This window comes from Pithys albifrons, chromosome 5 (assembly GCF_047495875.1).
Source record: "Pithys albifrons albifrons isolate INPA30051 chromosome 5, PitAlb_v1, whole genome shotgun sequence".
Taxonomy (NCBI): domain Eukaryota; kingdom Metazoa; phylum Chordata; class Aves; order Passeriformes; family Thamnophilidae; genus Pithys; species Pithys albifrons.
This window is the reverse complement of record NC_092462.1, coordinates 62,563,343-62,584,136: the sequence shown is the minus strand read 5'-3', so window position 1 is coordinate 62,584,136 and position 20,794 is coordinate 62,563,343. Positions and strand designations below refer to the sequence as shown.

The 20,794-nt window shown below is 37.9% G+C and overlaps 1 protein-coding gene across 4 annotated transcripts; it reads left to right on the top strand.

The window, feature by feature from the left end:
* The first annotated feature begins 11,886 nt into the window (after window positions 1-11,886).
* On the top strand, window positions 11,887-19,527 carry TMEM128 (transmembrane protein 128). 4 transcript variants are annotated; one of them, XM_071556798.1, is made up of 6 exons: window positions 11,887-11,998; window positions 13,046-13,187; window positions 15,110-15,271; window positions 16,412-16,520; window positions 16,970-17,002; window positions 17,835-19,527. In XM_071556798.1, exons 1-4 carry the CDS (start codon window positions 11,893-11,895, stop codon window positions 16,509-16,511), a joined length of 510 nt encoding a protein of 169 aa, XP_071412899.1. In that variant the 5' UTR covers window positions 11,887-11,892; the 3' UTR covers window positions 16,512-16,520; window positions 16,970-17,002; window positions 17,835-19,527. The 4 variants fall into 4 exon arrangements, with proteins under 4 accessions (XP_071412899.1, XP_071412901.1, XP_071412900.1 ...); XM_071556800.1 differs by lacking the exon at window positions 16,970-17,002; XM_071556799.1 differs by having other exon boundaries at window positions 16,667-19,527.
* Window positions 19,528-20,794: the final 1,267 nt, after the last annotated feature.

Genomic DNA, 20,794 nt, shown 5'->3' with positions numbered 1-20,794 from the left:
TCTGTTTGACATACATATAGAAGCATCTGCTGAACTTGGGAGGATAATATCTTAAGTTGTCATGACGGCAGCAGCAGTTATGGATGCTGACGGCAGCTGCTATGGTTGGTGGCAGCTAATGTTGCACCACGCCTCCATTCTCCTACCCTCAAACTACAATCCAACCTTTCTATCCTACACTTCAAAACATCAGTCCCATGTGCACAAGCGAGGATTGTCTTCCTGCTCTCTGCCACGGCTTGTGAGCCAGCTGGTTCCAGCTGCCTTGCTATGCTGTGGAAGGGTATTATAGCTGAGGCAGTTCCTGAGCAAGGCAGAGCAGCTCACTCTGCCCAGTGGATTATGGAGTGGCATTACTGGCTGTGCTACTGCTGGGCACCTGCAGTACCTGCACACATTTTCAATAAGGGCCCTGCTGTTTTCTTCACATGCTCATGAACTCATCAGCTCTGTCTTTTTTTCCTTTTTCAAACTGGTAAGGGCAGTTTGGATTATTTATGCTATGCATTTGAAAATAAATATTCACAGCAAATTCTTACTTTGGAGAGTTGCAATTTATTTTTCACAGCTTGTGAGAATAATAGTTTTTGCTCATGAAGGGCACCAGCATTTTCTACTCTACAGACAAAGAAGCTGTTCTATATCACATGGAAACCTTAGGTTCTTTTAGAACCTAAGAAGCTCTGCAGTTCTGCAACAGTTCTTTTTATTCAGTCTAACAGGTAACCAGATACTTGGTTCCTCTCATTGCAGGCTCAGCATTTACTGCAGTGCTCACTGAATGAAGCAAAGCAGTAGACTAAATGTTCAGGAACACCACACATCACTTGAAAGCTGAAAATAAGGAATATCAAACCAACAGTATGCAGATCATGCTATCAGACTAGGATTTGATGTAATTTTTTTCCTGCTCTAACTGTTGTGGTTCTTAGTTGTTCAAACACCTGACCTCCCCTGTGCATTTCCATGGCTGCGTTAGTAGTGCCTGTGTGGGTAATAAACATGTTGCATCTTATTCTTCCCCTCTCTGTGTAAAGGGTAAAGTACAGCACCAGGTTTTGTTTTTTCCTCATGATTGACAGACATGAGTCAAATTTATGCCTCTTTATTGATGGCCGCTAGTGGGAGCCTATTGCAAATGAGTCCTTTTACAATTACAGTAACATTATCTCATGATATGTTGTTACGATAGTATTGCCTTTTCCTAGTCTGTTGGCAGAAAGAAGTGGCAAGGGATCATTATCATTTGTAGGAGTATTTGTGTTTCTGAATGTTCCTGAAGTAACAGTAGTATGGTAGATAAGTCTATGACCCCAAGTATAGGTGACTTCAAGTGCTGTTGCAGTGTGTGCATAGTTGCATTACTGACATGCAGCTCTCCAGTGAAAAAAACCCGACTTCTGTTTTCTAGAGAGCTCAGATTGGCTTTTCCACTTAAAACATATCTGGGTTTTAATTTACTTCTTGCAACTAACATTGTCCTGATAAGATTGAAATTACTACAAATATTTGGGTAATTGCTTCAGAGGGAGGCATAGTCCCTGACAGACCATTGAGAGTCCTTCATGAAGACTGAAAACCAGCAGAACCTCTCTAATTTCTATTCAGTGATTAAGCAGCATCTTTAGCAGTATTTTCTTTAATCCCAAGGATCTGTTGCAATGAAGTTTTATGTATCTTTGATGATCTGTTTTAAAGTGGCAAGAATGGTGTACAATGTTATGATTTACTAAATGCCAGAGAGCAACAGTATCAATTTACCCAACTGCATGCAGAGAGCATGTAATGTTTAAAAAATATTATTCCAGACTTCTAAGAGAGCAACAAGGCACAATCCACATTGGTAATGTAGAAACTTGCCAAGCACCTACTTGTAGTTTAATATATTCATTAAGCATTATTGTCTGCTCGCAGCTCCTAGGTCAGATGACTAATTTGACAGAACAGCTCTTAAATTCTCATCTGAGGGACTTTGGACAGGACTGACATCCATTTGTGCATGCAAGTATTTGAGGAAGAAAGATCTAGTTCGCAGTAATCACAGTGGTTCCGCTAAATCCCTGTGGGCATCAAATTTGGCTTCAATGGCAACTGCCTGCAGTAGTCAATTTTGATGATCAAAGAACAGACATGACCCACAACTGACATTTTAAATACATTTCACAACAGGCACAAGATGTACCAGAAACTTTGTCATCAGCAGCAAAATCCATCGATAAGAGGGAAGTTGCAGATTCCTTCATCAAGCACACTACCGACCTCCTGTTCAAAAAATGTATAGTACAGAATATTTAAAGGAATGTAATGACAATGCTAAGTAGCCCTTTTAGGTGACAGAACAACTTTGGTATTGGCATTTAACAGCATACCACGGGTTGTGTATTCATAGAGGGCTTCATCTACTTAATCACTGAGTTCACTCCTTGTGGCATTTGGTCATGAAGTCACCAAAAACACATCTGAGAAATGAGTTCAGTTCTGTTCATAGGGAAATCCAGCAAAATGTAGCACACATTGCGGTCATATCATAAAAAAAACCCACAAAACCAAGAGCAAACCAGAGATGACTGATCTGTTGCAGACTCTCAAAATCAAAATAACTGGTTTACAACATTTCTATTTTTCCCTTTGATGTCTTTCTAACAGATCTTACCTTTTGATATGTGAATTGCCTATGCATTGCAGGTAACATCAGCATTATGCAGGTCATTAAAATAAGACTTAAGTGTTTGAACATCTGTTGCCTAAAGGCCTAAGTTCCTGTGGAAATAGACACTCAGAAACAATATTAATGGAGAAAGATAGATGGTGTACTTTTATGGAAAGCTTTCAAGGAGCACACCCGAGGTCTGCACACACACATGCACAGGCCCATACATGCACACACGTGACCAGGGATGTCACAGCTTTTATAAGCTCTCCAGCAAATAACATATGAGACATCTGTGACCAACCATGGTTCTCATTTCCCCTGGTGCCACACCTATAGAGGTCTTCAGAACTGCCCCTTGGAGAAGCTCAGGACCTCTAGGCCTTCTATTTTGTCTCCAAGCTACCTTGCAGGTGGCTTCTTCAAAACAGCGTGTCCTTGAGAGAGCTTAAGAATGTACGAGAAAATGTTTAAGTAACTTCTAATAGTACCTAATATGTGAGCAACACAGGAGAATCCAAGCAACCTATATAATCCCAAAAATCTACAAAATACATACTAAAATCCTTAGGCATCACATCCAACAAAAAAAAGAATGGTGACCTGCAGCACCTCTTCAGGTTCTTCCAAACAGATAATTTAAAAGCATTTTAAAAAGTACCTTTTCTACTATTTTCATTTTCCTGTGCTTCCAGGATGAAGGGCCATTGCTTTATTCCACGCTGCAGAGTCATGCAGTTGATGGACATGCACTTTTGGTTGTGTTTTTCTCACTTGCAATCAACCAACAGTAACATACAGAATGAATTTTATTATACTTGCAGCTGCCACTCTAGATTCTGAGGAAGAGACTTCAAACATTTGCAGAAGCAGAAAAGATATTGTAAAACATGTACCTTTTAAAAAATGAGATAACACAGCACCAGTATGAATTCTATTTTGTGTGTTTCTTAGTTTAATTGCATGAATTTATACCACTAAAGCTAGTATTTTAATATAGTTTTTGTACAGAGATATCAATAAATGAGAATGTAGAGTTCTGATTTTACCAGTAAGACCTGAGTGCGAAAAGTGTGAAAAGTATGAAAAAAGTAATTAAATATTTACATTGTAGCTACATTATTGACACTTGAGTTTCAAATTGAGATGTGAAAACATAAAATTAATGTTAGCAATTTACAGTTTTCCAGTATTCACTCAGTACTCTAACCACAGGGGATTTCTTTGTTGTGACATTGGTCAGGGTACTGAAAAATCAGTGCAAGAGAATGCTTGTATAAAGCTTCTCTTAGCATTTAATACAGATTGACAATATCATATGGAATTATTTTTTTCTACCAATTGTATGTTTAGTAGTCACACTTAATGTTGTTACAATAAATTTATAAGAAATCATCCGGTAACAGTAAGATAACATTAGCAAATGTTCCAGAATATGCTTTATTAATTTTCTAAACAGCATAACAGAGCTCCATAATTAAATATGCCTTATTGTTAAAATTTTTCTTTCTAAAATAGTGCATTGGAAGTGGAGTGTCTGTGGCAGGGTGAAGAAGGAAGAAGCAATGTAAATTAGGGAATTGTTTAAAGCTAGTGGCTTTCATTATAAGTATAACATAAGCACTTAAGGAGGGAGTTTAATCACTGGGAGAAAAAAATCTTCAAAGGACAGCTACTTATTTGTTGTGCTCAGCCCTCCACTGTCCTGGTGCATTAGAGTAGTTCATTCTTCTTTCTCCAGTGAAAACTGATCCTCCCACCTGGTGCTATAATCCGATTGCATCAGTACAATGTAGTCAGACCTTGACATGAGTAGTGGCTCGTAGCTGATGACCACAGGATACAGAGACCCAATACATGATTTCATTCGGAAACTTTTAAGGCTGTAACACTTACCCTTATTAAGGAAATAAGAGAGCAAATATTAAACTTTTTGTGCAAGATAAGCAAAAAAAAGGCATATTGTTCTGTACATTGAGCTGTATTCACAGGTTACAAGATATCTCAGTCAATATATTCAGCATTTACCCCTTTCCCAATTTAGCTATCAAGAAAAAAAAAGAATAAGTCCTCTAAGTTTCTTTTCTGCTCTGTCAGCCAAGAAAAGCAGCATATTGTGTTTCCCATTAGTACTTTTACAGGAAGTGTTACTTTATATTGAATTTTAAATTTCACTTGGACTAGAGGAAGTTTTAGTAGTAACTTTCCTTTACACTTGTTGAGACAAAATTCCTCAAGCTTTTTGCTTAGACTGAGCCTTTTTCTGCATGACTGTAGACCATAGAGCTTAGTCCTTTCTCAAACATCTTATTTTTTATTTATTCTTCATTTTTAAATTTATTCTAGAAGACTTAGAATTGTCCAGTCTTTGGAGACTGTGTGTAAAAAACGCCCTTGCTACTCAATTTCATACCTGAGTTACAGAAGTAAAATACTGCCTTCCTATAGAAGTATTTTTAGTTTCTGAAATTACTTGAAAGTCATAGAAAAACAGAAACTGTATCTCTGTATGCTTACCTACCTATTAAACCACTATTTTCAAAATTCTAGGTGGAATGCATTAGTACTAAACTAGTATAAAAAGTATAACTGAGGCCTGATTACAGTCAAGCTCTGCTCACTTATATTTGTTTTATTAGAAAAAAAGTGCTTCTAAACATACTGGAATCTTTCTCTCGGGCAGCATGAAATCCATCTGAAAGTATTCAAGTCACTACATCTTTTAGGTGAAAAACTGAATGAAAAATAACACCAGAATTCCACCTGCACTGTAGATGGCTCAAAACACAGGATGTTTAGTCCGTCACTCTGTTCTTTGCAGTAGCCATGTAGTAAACTCCTGCAATCCAGCGGGAACACAAAGCATGAAGTGCACTCGTATTTTCTTCCCTTCTGCTGGCCGTTAGCTCTTGATGATGAGAAGGAATTCAAGGAGGAATACACACTGCATAGTATCCACATGTGACAAAGGCTTGTTTTCTGTGGATGAGACAAGATCAAAATTTTCTCCTAGACTTTTCTTTCTTACCATTAAAGGAAGAGCTTCACTTAATATCTGCATTTCTGCCCTGGATTTCTAAATCAACTGCTAGTATAAAAGTTTTGACTGAATTGTACAGACATCTCTTACACTGGGAGTGTTTTAATGATTTTTTCCCCATGTATACATTGTACCATGTACTTTAAGACATTTTATGATCTGTTCCTACAATTTCTTTGTCTTACACCATGAAAAAGGTTTCCTCTCATTTCTTGCTTCTATAATTCTGTCTCAGCTATTCTACATTTGAAAGTTCAGCTTTTTTGGTGAACTTTCAGATCTTAAGTGTTTCAGAGGTTAGCACTGGATAAGTTTTCCACGAGAAGAAAAAATATTAACTCAGCTGATGTTCTTAAAGACCTGTTCATATTAAGCAGATTAGCCAAAACAATATGAGAATTGTACTCTCATCCTTGAGCCACAATTTCAAATTGCTGAATTCAGTCTTAATAAAGCAAACATTTTTCTGTTTCTCTTGGACAGTACAGCACTCTCTCAGTGTTCCCTGTAACTCTGTTATCCAATTAATTTCAATACCAGATCAAAACACATAAAAAAATTGATCTTACAAAGATACATAAGTGATAATGTACTGTGAAGGATGATGGCAAAGAAAACCTGCTTATAGACATGAATGAAGTGTGTAAGACCTTCACTTTGATTTTTTTTTCCAGGACTCGACAGAAAAATTCTCCAGGCAAACAGCTTGGGCTGAATCCCCCACTACACACATCAGTGAGACGTTGCTACGCTGAACACATGAAAATGATCTGCACTTTCCAGTCTTGTTAACAGGGAGATCCACACACCCAAGAACCTTTGTCCCTGCTTTACTACATCTGTCAAATCACAGGCAGTGGGGACACTAGACATCTCCAAAATAATAGTTAATATGTTATCACAGCCTAAAATAGTGTTAACCTCTACCAATGCAGAAAAAAAATGTCCCAGCAAAAGAGACCAATATTCCTGTACAGTAAATGTTTGATGAACAACACACTTGAATGCCCCTTCCCACAATTTATAGTCTTTCCTGTGTGACTTAGATCTCTAATCTTCATTATTCAAAAGCCAAAGAAAACTTTAGGATGTTTCTAAGTGCCGTAAGTATGAAACCTTGTCATATTGCACAAATACATGGTTGCACGGACTTCTTCCTCAGTAAAGAAATAGGTTTCAGTAATTCCCAAGTGTTCCCTTTCCTACTCTCCCACATCTGGCCATTTGTTTTTGCCTCTCCACCACCCCCTGCATTTTTGCAGGCTTTTAAAACCAGATCAAATCCTCAAACTGAGAGGTATTATATACCACTACTGGGGACTGAGTAGTCAAGAACAATTATAGCTGAAGTACTGCTGCCAAATGCTTTGTATCATTAAACTGTAGTCTTGGGAAAACATTTTGAAAGCCATTGTACTCCCTTAAGAAAGTAAGCATAGTTAAGTGAAACTAAACTCAAGAAGTTATTTAGAAGAGAGAGTAGGGAAATTTACTTTGCAACTTTTAGGAAAAGGATTTATCCAGATTTATTTTGGATAAATTTGGATTAATATTTTGGTTTTGTTTGCACATTTGAAGATGCAAGCGAGAATGAACAGAAGTCTTCTCATTTTATATTCTTAATACTGATTATAGCAAAAGGCAAGGGTCAAACTCTGAAGCTACCTAAGTAATTGAGGGTGTTGAAATGGTCTTCTATCAAACCCATACTTCAGGTTAAAGTAGTGCTTTGTCAGCTATTTTTTGGTAATTTGCTGACAACTTTCAAGGTGAGGAATAACATACCCAGATAAATCAGATGACAATATATGGTGCAGTTTTACTTCTCTTCTCTCAGATGCCCTCTTCACCTTTTTGCCTTTATCTTTTGCGCTTTCTTTTCCTTCATGAAGTTCAAATGTTTGCATGCTTATATATAGTGCCTACTTGGTATCAAACAATTATACGTATTGTTTCCTTTCTAAAGGGTCAATTCAAGACTGCATTGCAATTTTAGACTCACATGAGAATACAGCTTGAGTTCAATAGTTTCTATATGGACCACATTCATAGTCAATTGAGTTCTAACCTTCAGTTGTTTTTCAGATCTGCATTAAGTTATTCACATCAAGTGCTTTTAACTCCTTTGCTGATTTTTTACCATTGTACTGAGTTTTAAATAGTTAAAAGAATGCAAGATGAAAGGAAGAGAACTGTAGTACTATTTGGAGGCATTTTTGTAACCTAGATGAGTCAGACAATGTATTTACTTTTTCACACAGTGTAAGAGAGGATACACAATGCTTTAGTCCAAGGACAAGGTTCAGAAAGGATTGAGAATCTCTACTCATCCAGTTGTTTTACTCCTGATAGTAGAAGACAACCAGAAAATTACTATTCACTTTATTACTATTTGGTTCATGAACAGAAAGCATGGAGTAAATAGCACAATCATTCCTCAAAATGACAAAATATGTCTACACTGTATCCAACCTACTTCGGCTTAAATTAATGTAGGGAGGAGACCACCCTACTTAGATATGGAATGAAGAAAATTTCAGCCATATCTTTTATGAACAGATAACGTTTGTGCTACTATACCTATGGTCTTCAGTCACAAGGAAAAGTTATGAATACTTGCTAGAATACTAGAAAACTAATTTGACTTTCTAAAAGTGAGAATTTAACTGGGAAGCCCAAATTTAAAATTTTTATCTATCCAGTCAAGAGACATAAAAAGCCACCACTTGTGTGTGTTGTTAAGAGTTGCCTGTAAATCAGCATAAACCAAACTAATCAGTAAACAGCAAATCCTGAGCAATCAACAAGAAAACAAAATTCAAAATATCCAACTAGATTGCAAAATTCAGCTTGCACTTACAGCTGAAAATCCTGAACATTTAAAGACGTTAAAGAAAAGTATGTGAAGGTATTGAATTACTTTATGTGAGAAACCAGGAATACAGTCAACAAAAAAACTGTTGCAAACTGTGCCCTTTGTACATTTCGTTCATTGAACCTTCAAATTCACAAATTTCTTTCACAGACTGTTAACTAAATTTATCAAATCAAGCACCACATTTTAAAGTACTTCTAACATTTCTGCAGGGATTCTTCACTTGCAAGAATTAAACATCTATAATGGGTCCGTTGATTAGATGCTTCATTATGTTGTTCATTTTGTAACACCCTCAGTTCAGCTCCTGATCGCTGTCTACTCTTTAGCAGATTAGTAATTTCTGAATCAGAGAAGCTCTGTGAAAAGATCACAGAAAACATCTCAGCTCTACAAACACTGAACATGAACAGTCTCAGTTAAGGTCAATAGTGAGTCCAGGAAGGGAGGCTCATGTTTCAGTTCCTCGCACAATACCTACTCTGTAGGTAAACAGAAGAGTTCAGTTTAACAACACGAACAGATCTTAGCCTTTTCAAGCATACATATTTATTTAATTGCTATGTTTAAATCAAAGATATGTCCTATGAATAGCTTTTGCAAAGAAAGCACATGAAGATTTCCTTTGTTTCGTACTTGAATCACTAAGATGAAAGTGAAGGCTAAGGTAGTCATTTCACTCAAAAGAAATAAAACAAAGAAACCTCTATTTCATTGCTAAGAAAGCAGAGCTCTGAGCTCCCATGAGCTGCTAACTTCAAAATATTCAAGTTGACTAAATAAAAAATAATCCCTGTAAGTCACTAAGGACTATGATGTGGTTGGCCCTTACAAGACACATGTTCTAAGGCTGTGAAAAAGAATTCTACTTACTATGACTTATATCACATGAGATTCAGATGTAAATGAAGACCTGTCTTTTTGCAGAGAAAAAAAATATTTTTTCTGTTCTTATATTTTATCTTGTATCTTGTAGCTGAATTTACTCAAAACTCAATGCACAGTAACAAAGAATAACCAGAACCCATGTGCCCCTTGTCCCTAGAACCTCACTCATTTATAAAACAGAAAATAAGATAGTTAGGAAAATATAGGTATTCAGCAAGTTTAGAACTGCTTAAGAACAGTGCAAGTCAGAGCAAGTATAACTTGTATCCTAAGTAGTTTCTATCAATTAGTTTCTACCCTATCCTTAGGATGGCCTAACATTTTTTAAGGTTTACAGATATTATTTAACTACAGCCTACATTTAATTATTTTTGATTTTCCTGTTTTCTCAACACGAAACTACAGAGGAAGTATCTGCAAGGCTGTTCTCTTGGTATGCAAAGAATGCACACGGTAAGTGAAAATTTCACATATTTCTCACAATAATTGTTTTCATGCAAAATATTTTGCCTTCAAGTGGAAAAGTATAATCAGGTCACTAAACACTTGATTTTTTGAATTTCATATACAGCTAGAAGGAATATAAATTTTATTTTGGTATGTACAACTCCAATGCTGATTTTTTTTCCTTCAAACTGCCTTACAATGACCTGAACTTTTCTTGATTATTTTTACATTTAATTCCACTCTATTGAAAAGCGATCCATAACAGTTGCCATGTCGCACAGGTACTTGCACTCTGAAGTCTGCGGGATTCTTTCCTTAGCTGGAATGTTACACCACCCCATTTTGCCTAAGCAAGCACAGGATTTGTAACTCCCACACGTATCACCTAATTAGCCAGTGGATCATTACTGCTAGAAACAAACTTCAATTTTAAAAGATTCAGTATGTATAATCACAGGGTTCTGACCAGACCTCAGGTTAATCGGCCAAGATAATTTCATAGTTTTGAGTTTGACCATGTGAATAAAAAAGCAAATCATGGTCACCGAATCGGTTTCAAGGTTTTGTCTCCAGAAACATGACGATGTCTTTTTATCTAGGGATGCACAGTTCAGCTACAGGACCAGAACAATCCAGCATATCACTTTATTAGTTTATTTAACTTTTACCTAGTTTGTCTTGTGAATATGTTTATTATTTCCAGGTACGAGCTGCAGTCTCAGGGGCTACAGGATCCCTCAAAGCCTCTGAGCCTTGCATTTGCCTCGTGTGCCACCTACACCACTGGCGAGGTGCCACAAAAATCAGGATTTTTTTCCTAACATCTGCCGTCAAGAGCACCTGGCTGGCAGGACACAACAAGGAAAGCATTTCCACGCATACAGAGTTTCCTGCTAGTTTTCTTAATCATGTTGACAAAACAGTCTTCACTGCAGCACTTGGCCTTACATGACACTGCTCACTGTTTTCAGCGGGGGACAGCGTGGCTCCTGAGCCTGGTTAGAATCATACAATCGATTGGGTTGGAAAAGACCTCCGAGATCATCAAGTCCAACCCTTGGTCCAACTTCAGTCCATTTACCAGATCATGGCACTCAGTGCCATGTCCAATCTCACTTTAAAAACCTCCAGGGATGGTGAATCCACCACCTCTCTGGGCAGGCCATTCCAATGCCTGATTACTCTCTCTGGAAAGAATTTTTTCTGATATCCAACTTAAATTTCCCCTGGCAGAGCTTGAGACTGTGCCCCCTTGTCCTATTGCTGAGTGCCTGGGAGAAGAGACCAGCCCCCACCTGGCTAGAACTTCCCTTCAGGTAGTTCTAGACAGTGATGAAGTCACCTCTGAGCCTCCTGTTCTCCAGGCTAAACAACCCCAGCTCCCTCAGCCTCTCCCCATAGGACTTGTGCTCCAGTCCCTTCACTAGCCTTGTTGCTCTTCTCTGGACTCACTCCAGCACCTCAATATCTTTCCTGAACTGAGGGGCCCAGAACTGAACACAGTACTCAAGGTGTGGCCTCACCAACACAGAGTACAGGGGAAGGATCACTTCCCTGGTCCTGCCAGCCACGGTATTTTTGATAGAGAACAGGATCCCATTGGCCTTCTTGGCCACCTGGGCACACTGTTGGCTCATGTTGAGCTTCCTGTCAATTAGTACCCCCAGGACCCTTTCTCCCTGGCTGCTCTCCAGCCACTCTGTGCCCAGCCTGTAGCGCTGCAGGGGGTTGTTGTGGCCGAAGTGCAGGACCCGGCACTTGGCCTTATTGAATTCATCCCATTGGAATCAGCCCATCTCTCAAGTCTATGTGCGATTCCCTCGCGGGCCGGGGCTGTCACGGCTGCGGTCCCCAGGCTGGCTATGTGCGATACCCCCGCGTGCCGTGCCGAGCCGAGCTGAGCCGGGCCGACCCACTCCTGCCCCGCCGCCCTCACCGGGGCGGTCACGGCCGCGCTCCCGCCCCGCCGCGTCACTGCCGGAGCGGCCCAACATGGAGCCGGGCGGCAGTGGGGCCGCGCTCCCGAGGCTGCGGCGGCCGGGGCGGCACGGCCCGGAGCTCCGCGACCCTCCGCAGCCGCAGCCACTTCCCGGGGCCGGTGCGTGGTGCCGGGGTGCGGGAGCGGGACCGGGATGGGAGCGGGGAAGCTCCGCGGGTGTTGCGGCACCGCCTGCCCGCAGCTCCCCCGCCCTCGGGGCTGCTCCTGACAAGGGTGTCAGGGAGACGCGAGTGACACCCGCGGTCACCCGGGGGGGATGGAGAGCTTGCAGGCTGCCAGGCCCACGCTGCAGCAGCGCGGGGAGCAATCTAGGAAATGAAACATAAAGCCGCGTGTGGCCTCCAGCAGAGCTGCCCTGCCGGTGGTGCGTGTGGAGGAGCCGGAATACGCGGCATTGCTGGAGGCACACTGTCCACCAGCTACTCCGGACTAGGAGACATGAAAAGCACCTCTGACAACTTGTTTGGACAGTGTGTATAAATACTGAAAGTGTGACTTTGTTGCTGTCGTGCACAAAAAGACCCTTTCTCATCTGCTCGCTGTGATGCCTCTATAAAACAATATGTAGTGATGAGGGGAAAAACAGAAGATGTTGTTCTGCACAATTATAGTTCTGCTTTACCTGCTGAACGTTTGCAGTGTGAGTCAAGCTAGCTCCTGAAACTGGAGCTGAAAATCTCTTGTGAATTAACTTGCAGTTGAAAACAAGAAAATTATTTATGCCTGAAATACTTGCAAATACTAAAATTCATTAAAAAGGGTATAAATAACTTGGTAATTGGAAATACCAACCTGACATTCTATATGCTAGATTAATAAAAATGCTGTAATAACACCAGGAGGTTTTCATTAGTTAAACAGTTCTTAGAAAATTTAGTCAGCTGTTGCCTGAAAGTGTACACAGACTCGATATTGTGCTGATTCTTACTGCTTTATCCTTTTATCACAGGATACCTTGCTTAGTCAGTTTTATTTCAGTAAATGTTCAGAGCTTTTTAGAATATTTGTAGTACAAACTGTATCATAATGAGTATAAGAATCTCCAAGATAAATGAATAAAAAGATAAAGCATCATGTTTTATGTAACTATAATCATATTCCATTTAATGACTGGCTTTAGTGCTATAATTATGTTCTTATTTACAGAAGAGTCTACAGCTGTAGAGAAGAAGATGAAGCCTCTTACCAGACTGAATATTCATTCTGCATTCTGGATTTTGTCATCAATAGCTGCAACATACTACTTTGATTTTTTTAAAACTCTTAAAGAAACTATGCAAGCAGATAGGTAAGGGATCTTCTCTTACAGAGAAAGTTGTGCTTTCATCTTACAGTCATACTCATCTTACAATCATATTCAGTTTATTACATCTGAACATTATATTTTAAATCTTGGATAAACAAGATCTACAATAGGAGTAGGAGAAATGGGACTGTTCAACCTGGAGAAGAGAAGGCTCAGGGGCATCTTGTCAAGACATGTAAATACCTGAAGGGAGAGTGTAGAGAAGACAGAGCCAGGCTTTTCTCAGTGGTGCCCAGTGACAGGACCAGAGGCAGTGGGCACAAACTGAAACACAGGAGGTTCCCTCTGGACATCAAGAAACACTTTATTACTGTAAGGGTGACTGAGCAGTGGTGCAGGTTGCCCACATGGATTGTGGAGTCTCCATCCTTGGAGTTACTCAAAAACCATCTGGAGATGGTCCTGGGCAATTGGCACTAGCTGATCTTGCTTGAGCAGCAAGGTTGGACCAGATGACCTCCTAAGCTGATATTATTAAACTAATTTTTAAGTAAATACATTGCTTAAAATTTTGCTATAATTTTTTTCTGTAAACTCTACTGAGCCATCTGTGTACATGCAAAATTGGTACTGATAGGAGGCATTTTATTACTGTATCTTCAAGTTGTCACTTAAGTAGAAGAAATAGCTGCGTATTTTGTTGAAAGTGTTGGGGTTTTGTTTATTTTAATAAATACCTCCCGAAATTAATCTTTAAATATAAAACTGAAGTTCATTTCTCTAGAAGTTCTCTAGACCTCTTCAAGTAGTTCAGTGAAAAATTAGTGAAATAATTTCTATGAAGCAATTTCTGTTTCTAGTCTATTTATTTTCTATTAAATTAATTTCAATGGGATTGATAGGTGTCAAATACCTTTAGACATCTTCAGCTGGAAGTGCTTTTAAAAATCCCATTGCCATTGTCATTACTGTATCAGCATGTAGAAGCTGCACAGGGCCTTTCCCTGTGCTATGAGGTTCTCTGGAGCTGCTCATCCAGGCTAGATACACCTTCATCCAGCTGGCTGTGAAAACAAACCAGTGACTCCAGGATGTAATCAAAATCTTGGGTGCTGTCTTCCTGCATTGCTTGTGGAGGTGAACTATGACAACTACTCTTAAAGCAAAATTCACAGTTGGTACTACCAAGGTATCAATATAGCATATGGTATTTGCTGTACCATTCTAGAACAAATGTTACCTTGAGTAGGAAGATCCTTGGTTACCCTTTGTAATGTAGTAATCAAACTATCGTAATAAAAATTTGGGGTTTAAAATTTTTATTTGCTAAATACACATTCAAATAAGTGTAAGGTTTTATTAAAGTGCACCTTCCTCCCAAGTTGTCTTTCCCATCCTAGTCTTGAAGTATGTCCTCAGAGAGTCTCAAAAGTGTGTCTTGCTAAATAGTCACGTAACCTGTGTTTTCTTGATTCTGTTTGAAATCCTGGATTTCTCCATGGTTTTCTTTAGCAGCAGTAAAGAAAAATCTTAATGCTTCTTGTCTGTTAAATTCAAGCGTTTACAAACTGAATTCATAGCTTTCTGCAACATTTCTGGTGCAAAAACATTTACAGTGAGAAGCACAGTTGCAGTGAAGCTTATTTTGTTTCACTACTGACAAAGTAGTTTTGGTGTGGTAGTGTCGTAGATACCTGACTAGATCCAAGATACTTGAGGGCAAAATAAATGAAAGGAATGTTGCATTGCAAAATTAAACTCAGTTGTGTATATTAGACAGCTTTGAAGGGCAAAAAGCGTTTTGTGAAAGTCATTTAAGATAAAAAATTACAGGAACTGTAGCCCATAATCTGTATAAATTAACAGATACTGTCTATTCTGTTTTTAAACTAGAGTGAAGATTAGTGTGCAAAATACAATGTGACTTTGGTTTAACTTGGTTTAATACACTTTCCTTCCTGCAGTTGGTGGCTTGCCAGTGGCGCCTGTTTATTGGCTGTGTGTTTATCTGTTGCCTTCTATTGCATTCTGTATCTTGAGTGGTACTGTGGAATTCAGGACTATGATGCACAGTATCCAGCACTGATACCTATCACAACAGCTACCTTCATAGCAGCAGCAATTTGGTGAGTTCAAACACTGTACAAACTTCTGCTAATCCTGTGTAAGTCTGTGTGTTAATGAGCTCATTTTATAAGAAGTATAATTTCTGTAATTCTGCTATGTGTACTGATGACCATACTAGTTCTACATAACATAGTTTCTTCCACTTTCAAATTTCATCCACAAAGCAAGGGTCGGAACAGTTGAAATTGTATATTAAATGTAGTTGTAGATTTACCTATCTTTTCTGTCTTGAAAATGTATGGGAAAACTGAAGTCCTTAGCTTTGTTAGTGTAAATTTATCACCTCTGAAAACTATTTATGCAGTTTACAAATTGAGACAAAGGTGTATTCCCTGTCTGAGAAAAAATTATGCCTGATCAGTTTCTGTCAAAGTTCATTATCAAACAATCTAAATAGCAAACATACACAAAGTGTTAGACTTCTAACTATTGCTATGAAGGATTTGTATTTTGTCAGAGAATAGTACTTTTAGTAAGAGCTACTTTATTTATGAGATTATAGGAATCAGGATTGAGCAAGTGTGCATGTGAGTGTAAAAATTATATACATGTGTACCATTATATTATTTGCTTTCTGCATGAAATCTGGTTTCCTCTTGTTTAGCTGTTGTATCTGAATGCCAGTCAGTATTTGTTGCAATGGTGGGACAAAACGAAGATGGAAGAAAATAGAGGTTCTCTATAGTACAGAATTAGTCAAACCTATAATTCTTGTGATTCAGTTGTAAAATAAGTTGATTTACACTCTATCTTCAGTTAACTGAAATCTCACTGGAGGTAAGTTCAGATTAAGACTTTTCTCAGCTGCCGTGTGCCCATGGAAAAATCAGAGTAGGTCATTTTCAGAGGCTTCAGATACAGAGATTCTTTACCCTTGATGGGAAAAACTGGACTTGCTCAGTGGAAAACCTGCAGCAGCTGCTGAAGTTCTAGGATGAGTGTCATTAAATAAACAGCCAACTAAGATACCAATTTAATAAGTAGTGTTGGGGCTGTTTTAGTTTTATTCTCATGAAGAAATATTTTTCCAGGTTAAGTAATTTAAATTTTACTTGCTTGTGATGTGTTTTCTTTGTATGCCTGGTATTTCCATAATATGGCAACTGAACTTACCAAATACTTTCTGCTTTTATTCCCAGTTTCAATGTTGCCTTGTGGCCTGTCTGGTCATTTTTGACACCTGTGTTGCTCTTCATTCAGTTTATGGGTGTTGTGATGCTTGTGTCACTCCTGGGATAAGCCCTCCAGGTAAATAATTGAATTTTTAAGCACATAAAAGCATTTATCTTGTGTGAACTGCTTTGTTAGACATTTTAGGATTGTAAGACCACTTAAGGATTCCTTCTCTATGTTTTGTGTACACTTTTACAATATTCATATTTTGTGGCATATAGAATAACTGGAGAACATGCAGTTATCCAAAGGGGAAGAATGTCCTTTTTTCTTCCTGAAGATTCCATTCTAGACAGTGAAAAGAAGTGATTAGTGAGAATGGATGGTTTGGAGACATAAAGGCCAAGTACCTGCAGCTTTTACCTGAACTGGGAAAACTTCTTAGCTAAGCTGCTTGACCTGATACCAAGGAGGAGAAGCTGTGAACATCCCTATGGAACTGCCTCTTCTATTTCTTCTGTATTCAAAAGCTTTGTCTCACCTTTGTCTCTCAGTATGCTCTTTTCATTTTCTATGATGAACAGACCAGATCAACCTCCTATCTGGAAAACTGCCAGGTATGAGTTCTTTGTTCTTCTTAAAAAGAACTTTTCAAAGGCAAAACAATCTGTTTGTTTGACTTGAAAAATTTATTTTCAATAACTGCCACATTGAAAATGAGTTCCCACATCTTTTGTTAGGATATACTTATCAAATGAATCCTGTGGAATGGAAAAAGCTAATGAAAAAATCAAAGACAGCTCAGTAAATAGGGTAAGGGATGTCACATCATCCAGGGAACTTACTCTTTCAGCAGGCCTTACTTGTTGTACTTCTTAAGCAAATGTGGGGAAGCCTGTTTGGATTTGCTTGCCATCACAAATCCTTTTTGGTGAGGAAGTCTCTCAGCCTTTTTATGAGTGCAGTAAGAATAATATGACAATGCTGGATTTAGAATGTAACCTGTTGTAGTGCCAGAGTTGTAGGCAAAAATGTTTAATGGCTGGGACAGTGAAGTGCAGACTTTTTTTTTACATAAACAAACTGAAACTAATGTTCCATTTTCCCTCCTATTTTCCAGATACCAAGAAATCTGATTTTTTTTCAGGGGGCAATTAGCTTAGGTCATATTTTGACACCACCTATGGACTTCTGAAAAATACTTAATTCATAATCTCTCAGTCACACTTGTAAATGCAAACTTATTCAAATCATGTTTGTTGGTTCTGTCATCTCTGGAAGGATGTGAGGAAATTCTGTATTAGGCCAAATAATTATTGCCTAATAATTAGGGTTATTACTTGGTGTTGCAAACTCATTAACTGAATGACTTAGTACAAGATACAGCTTGTGCAGTATATATATAACCTTCCAACCTTTTTGTTAAATTATGTTTTTGTTTTCTTTCAGTTTCATGTGAAGGACTCAAGTAACTGTTATCCTGCAAAGTGGATATCACTTTTGTTACATTCCAGTACTTTTATTGTTTCTAATACTGCCTGTTTGGTCTAACTGATACCATAATTCTTAAACTACCTGATTTACAAATCCATGGACATAACCATAGGAAAAAGCAACTGAGTAGTGAATAATTGAAAGAGAGATAGGTTTTACATCTGTTAGTAACAAAAGCATTTCATTGGTGCTTTGTAAAGCTATGTTTGAATATTAAGCACATGGGTAATCAGTCATAGAAACAGAACAGTTGGTGTTGGAAGGGACCTTTATTATCTCTGGGGACCACAGAGGTCAACTAGTCAACTTCCTGCTCAAATCATGTTGTTTGATTTGAAAGTAATTGATACTTAATTCAAGTGTTGTGGGGTTTTAATACTATAATTTTTCCATTTGAATTGACTGTTGAAATACTGTTATCTGGCACTGTGTTTGTACTTCTAGAAGGCATTTATTGATCTCTTAAATTTCTAATGTTGTATATGTTACCATGTAGAAAATATTTTATTACCTAATCTCTTGAATTTAGATCTGGAAAAAGTATGGATAGGGGCCTAGAAAGCTGGTTGACATCTGGCAGTGCCATCAATTAAATAAATTCTACTTGTGCTGATACAGTTTGTCCACAGTCAAAGGTGGATGATCAAGCTGTGAATGACCATCAATATATGAACAATATTAACACTACAGAAGAAATTCAGAGCAGAAATTAAATTCTTTTGATGCATGCACTATTTTTCAGTATTCAGGATATTTTTTCTTCTGTAAATTTAACTTTTGATTCTTAGCAGTGCCTGTTAATGAAGTTGCCATTTTACTTCCTCAGCAATGAAGAGGTTGATGTTAGCTTAAAAGCTATTAGTGATACTCAGTTAGGAAAATAAAATAGCATTTTAATTTTATCAGGTGATTGTTCACGTTGACTGAGATACTTAACAGTCTGGAGACCTGGGCACCATACAGTTGCTGACCACTTTATACAGATCCTTATATTAAATACTCTCCCACCCACACCTTTTGGAAAATAGGAGAATGTAGAAGCTGGGTATTGAAACTTGTTAAAATTTACTCCTTGTTACTGTTGCTTAAAGTTTGTACTGTCAGAGCATACTGTGTTCTTCTTTCTGACTTTCAAATTCACAGCATTGTTGAATGCAAAATATGTGAAATGTTTAGTAATGAAAAAGGTAGACATTTTCTTTGGCTGTTACCTGTTCCATTAAGCAAAAAAGTTGCTGTCAGTATGCAAACAAAAGATCAGTCAAATCATTCAGCACTACTTCAGGTAGTTTGTAGAGTAAGCTAAGAGCTTGATTTGTTGAAATGTAATATTTAAGTTTGCCAAAACTAGTTGTACTTCACATCTTTAAAGAATAAGTTGCTTATCTTCATGTGTCTATCTTTTAATGAATTTTAACAGTTTTATGTTTGCATACACAGGTACATTTCAGTAACTTTGTTTATTATGATATTTAAAATGCAGTGTTGCTCAGGGATGGTAATGATCACTGTATTTTTATTTGTCAACTATATAAATGCTCTAGGTGTTTTAAGTTGCCTTGTAATCTTGAATTAAAATTGCTATTTGCTACATGGTTTTTCAGATTTATTCTTCTGGACATCTTAATAAACTTTGTACAAAAATGATCATTTGTTCAATATTTAATTAACTGTCTAATTCCACTTTCTTGGAGACCTCAAATGCATCTCATCATTTTTCCTATGGATGTTCATACTGTTCATAAAATGGGTGTTATGTACTGTATTTGAGTTGGAGTATCTTTGTTTTTCATGACCCCTCAGCTCGGTTTATTGAAGGTGTAATACCATTCCGTTCATCTTTGGAGAGCTGTTCGCCTTCTGACTACTTTGATGTCGTTTTCTGGGAATCCCAGATAGGTATTTCACTGTCCTGAAAAGTCTTTTGGTAACAGAAGTATCCAACACAATACTCATTCATTTACATGTTCAAAGGGAAGTAGTGGCAAATCCAGTAAGAATTTAAAGCAAAGATCATTGTAATTGCTGCAACCTGACACAATGCTGCTGCCACTTTCAGTTTTGTGAACTCCTTGCTTTTGTTGTTTCCTTAACACCAAATAAAGAATTTAGGGCATGACAGTAGAAAGAGGTATCTTAATAGTTCCCTGAAAAAAACTACAAGGCAATAAAAATCTCCACCTCTACCAAAGCTTGAATGTATTATCTTGCCACAGACTACCATAGGTATCTTTGCATCCATTTAAATTAATTTCATTTAAGGATCATAAGGTGTACTAGCACCAAAGAGCTTTTGTTTACAGGTGACAAGGGATGCTCTTGGATAATCTTGAAGTAAAATAGTCCACATAGTGAAGATTATTTAGCATAATTAACCCCAGAGGCACTTTAAAATGGAAGCATCTTCCTTAGTTATTCTACTCTACACAAGATAAAAGTAGGATTTGGCATTTCCACAAGCTTACAATAATGATTGGATGTAGCTATGAGCTAGAGGTTGTTGAAGCCTGACCTGCTTGGTTATTTATGCTCTTTATTTATATTGCTGTTACAGACCAGACAAACATAGGGCTGACTCCAGTTAAGGACATTCTTCAAAAGGAAAATTTTCTGGTGGTTTAAAGTACCTGTTTCTTGACAACAGGCCAAAATGAATAAAGGACATGAGCTACTACTTCCTTATGTTTACCTAAATAGGTGGATTGTCCAGAATTCACTCATTCCACACTTCTGCCATTTTGGGGTTTTTTCCTATTCTTTGAGGAATGTGAACTCCAGGTATGTACATATAAGTTCAAAGTGTCCTTTGTTATTTAAGAAAAAACCCTCTTTAATATTTCTGGCTTCAAAGAGTAAAAACCATAGAACCACTAAGTTTTGGCAGAGGAAGTAGAGTAAAACAGATGCTGTATTTT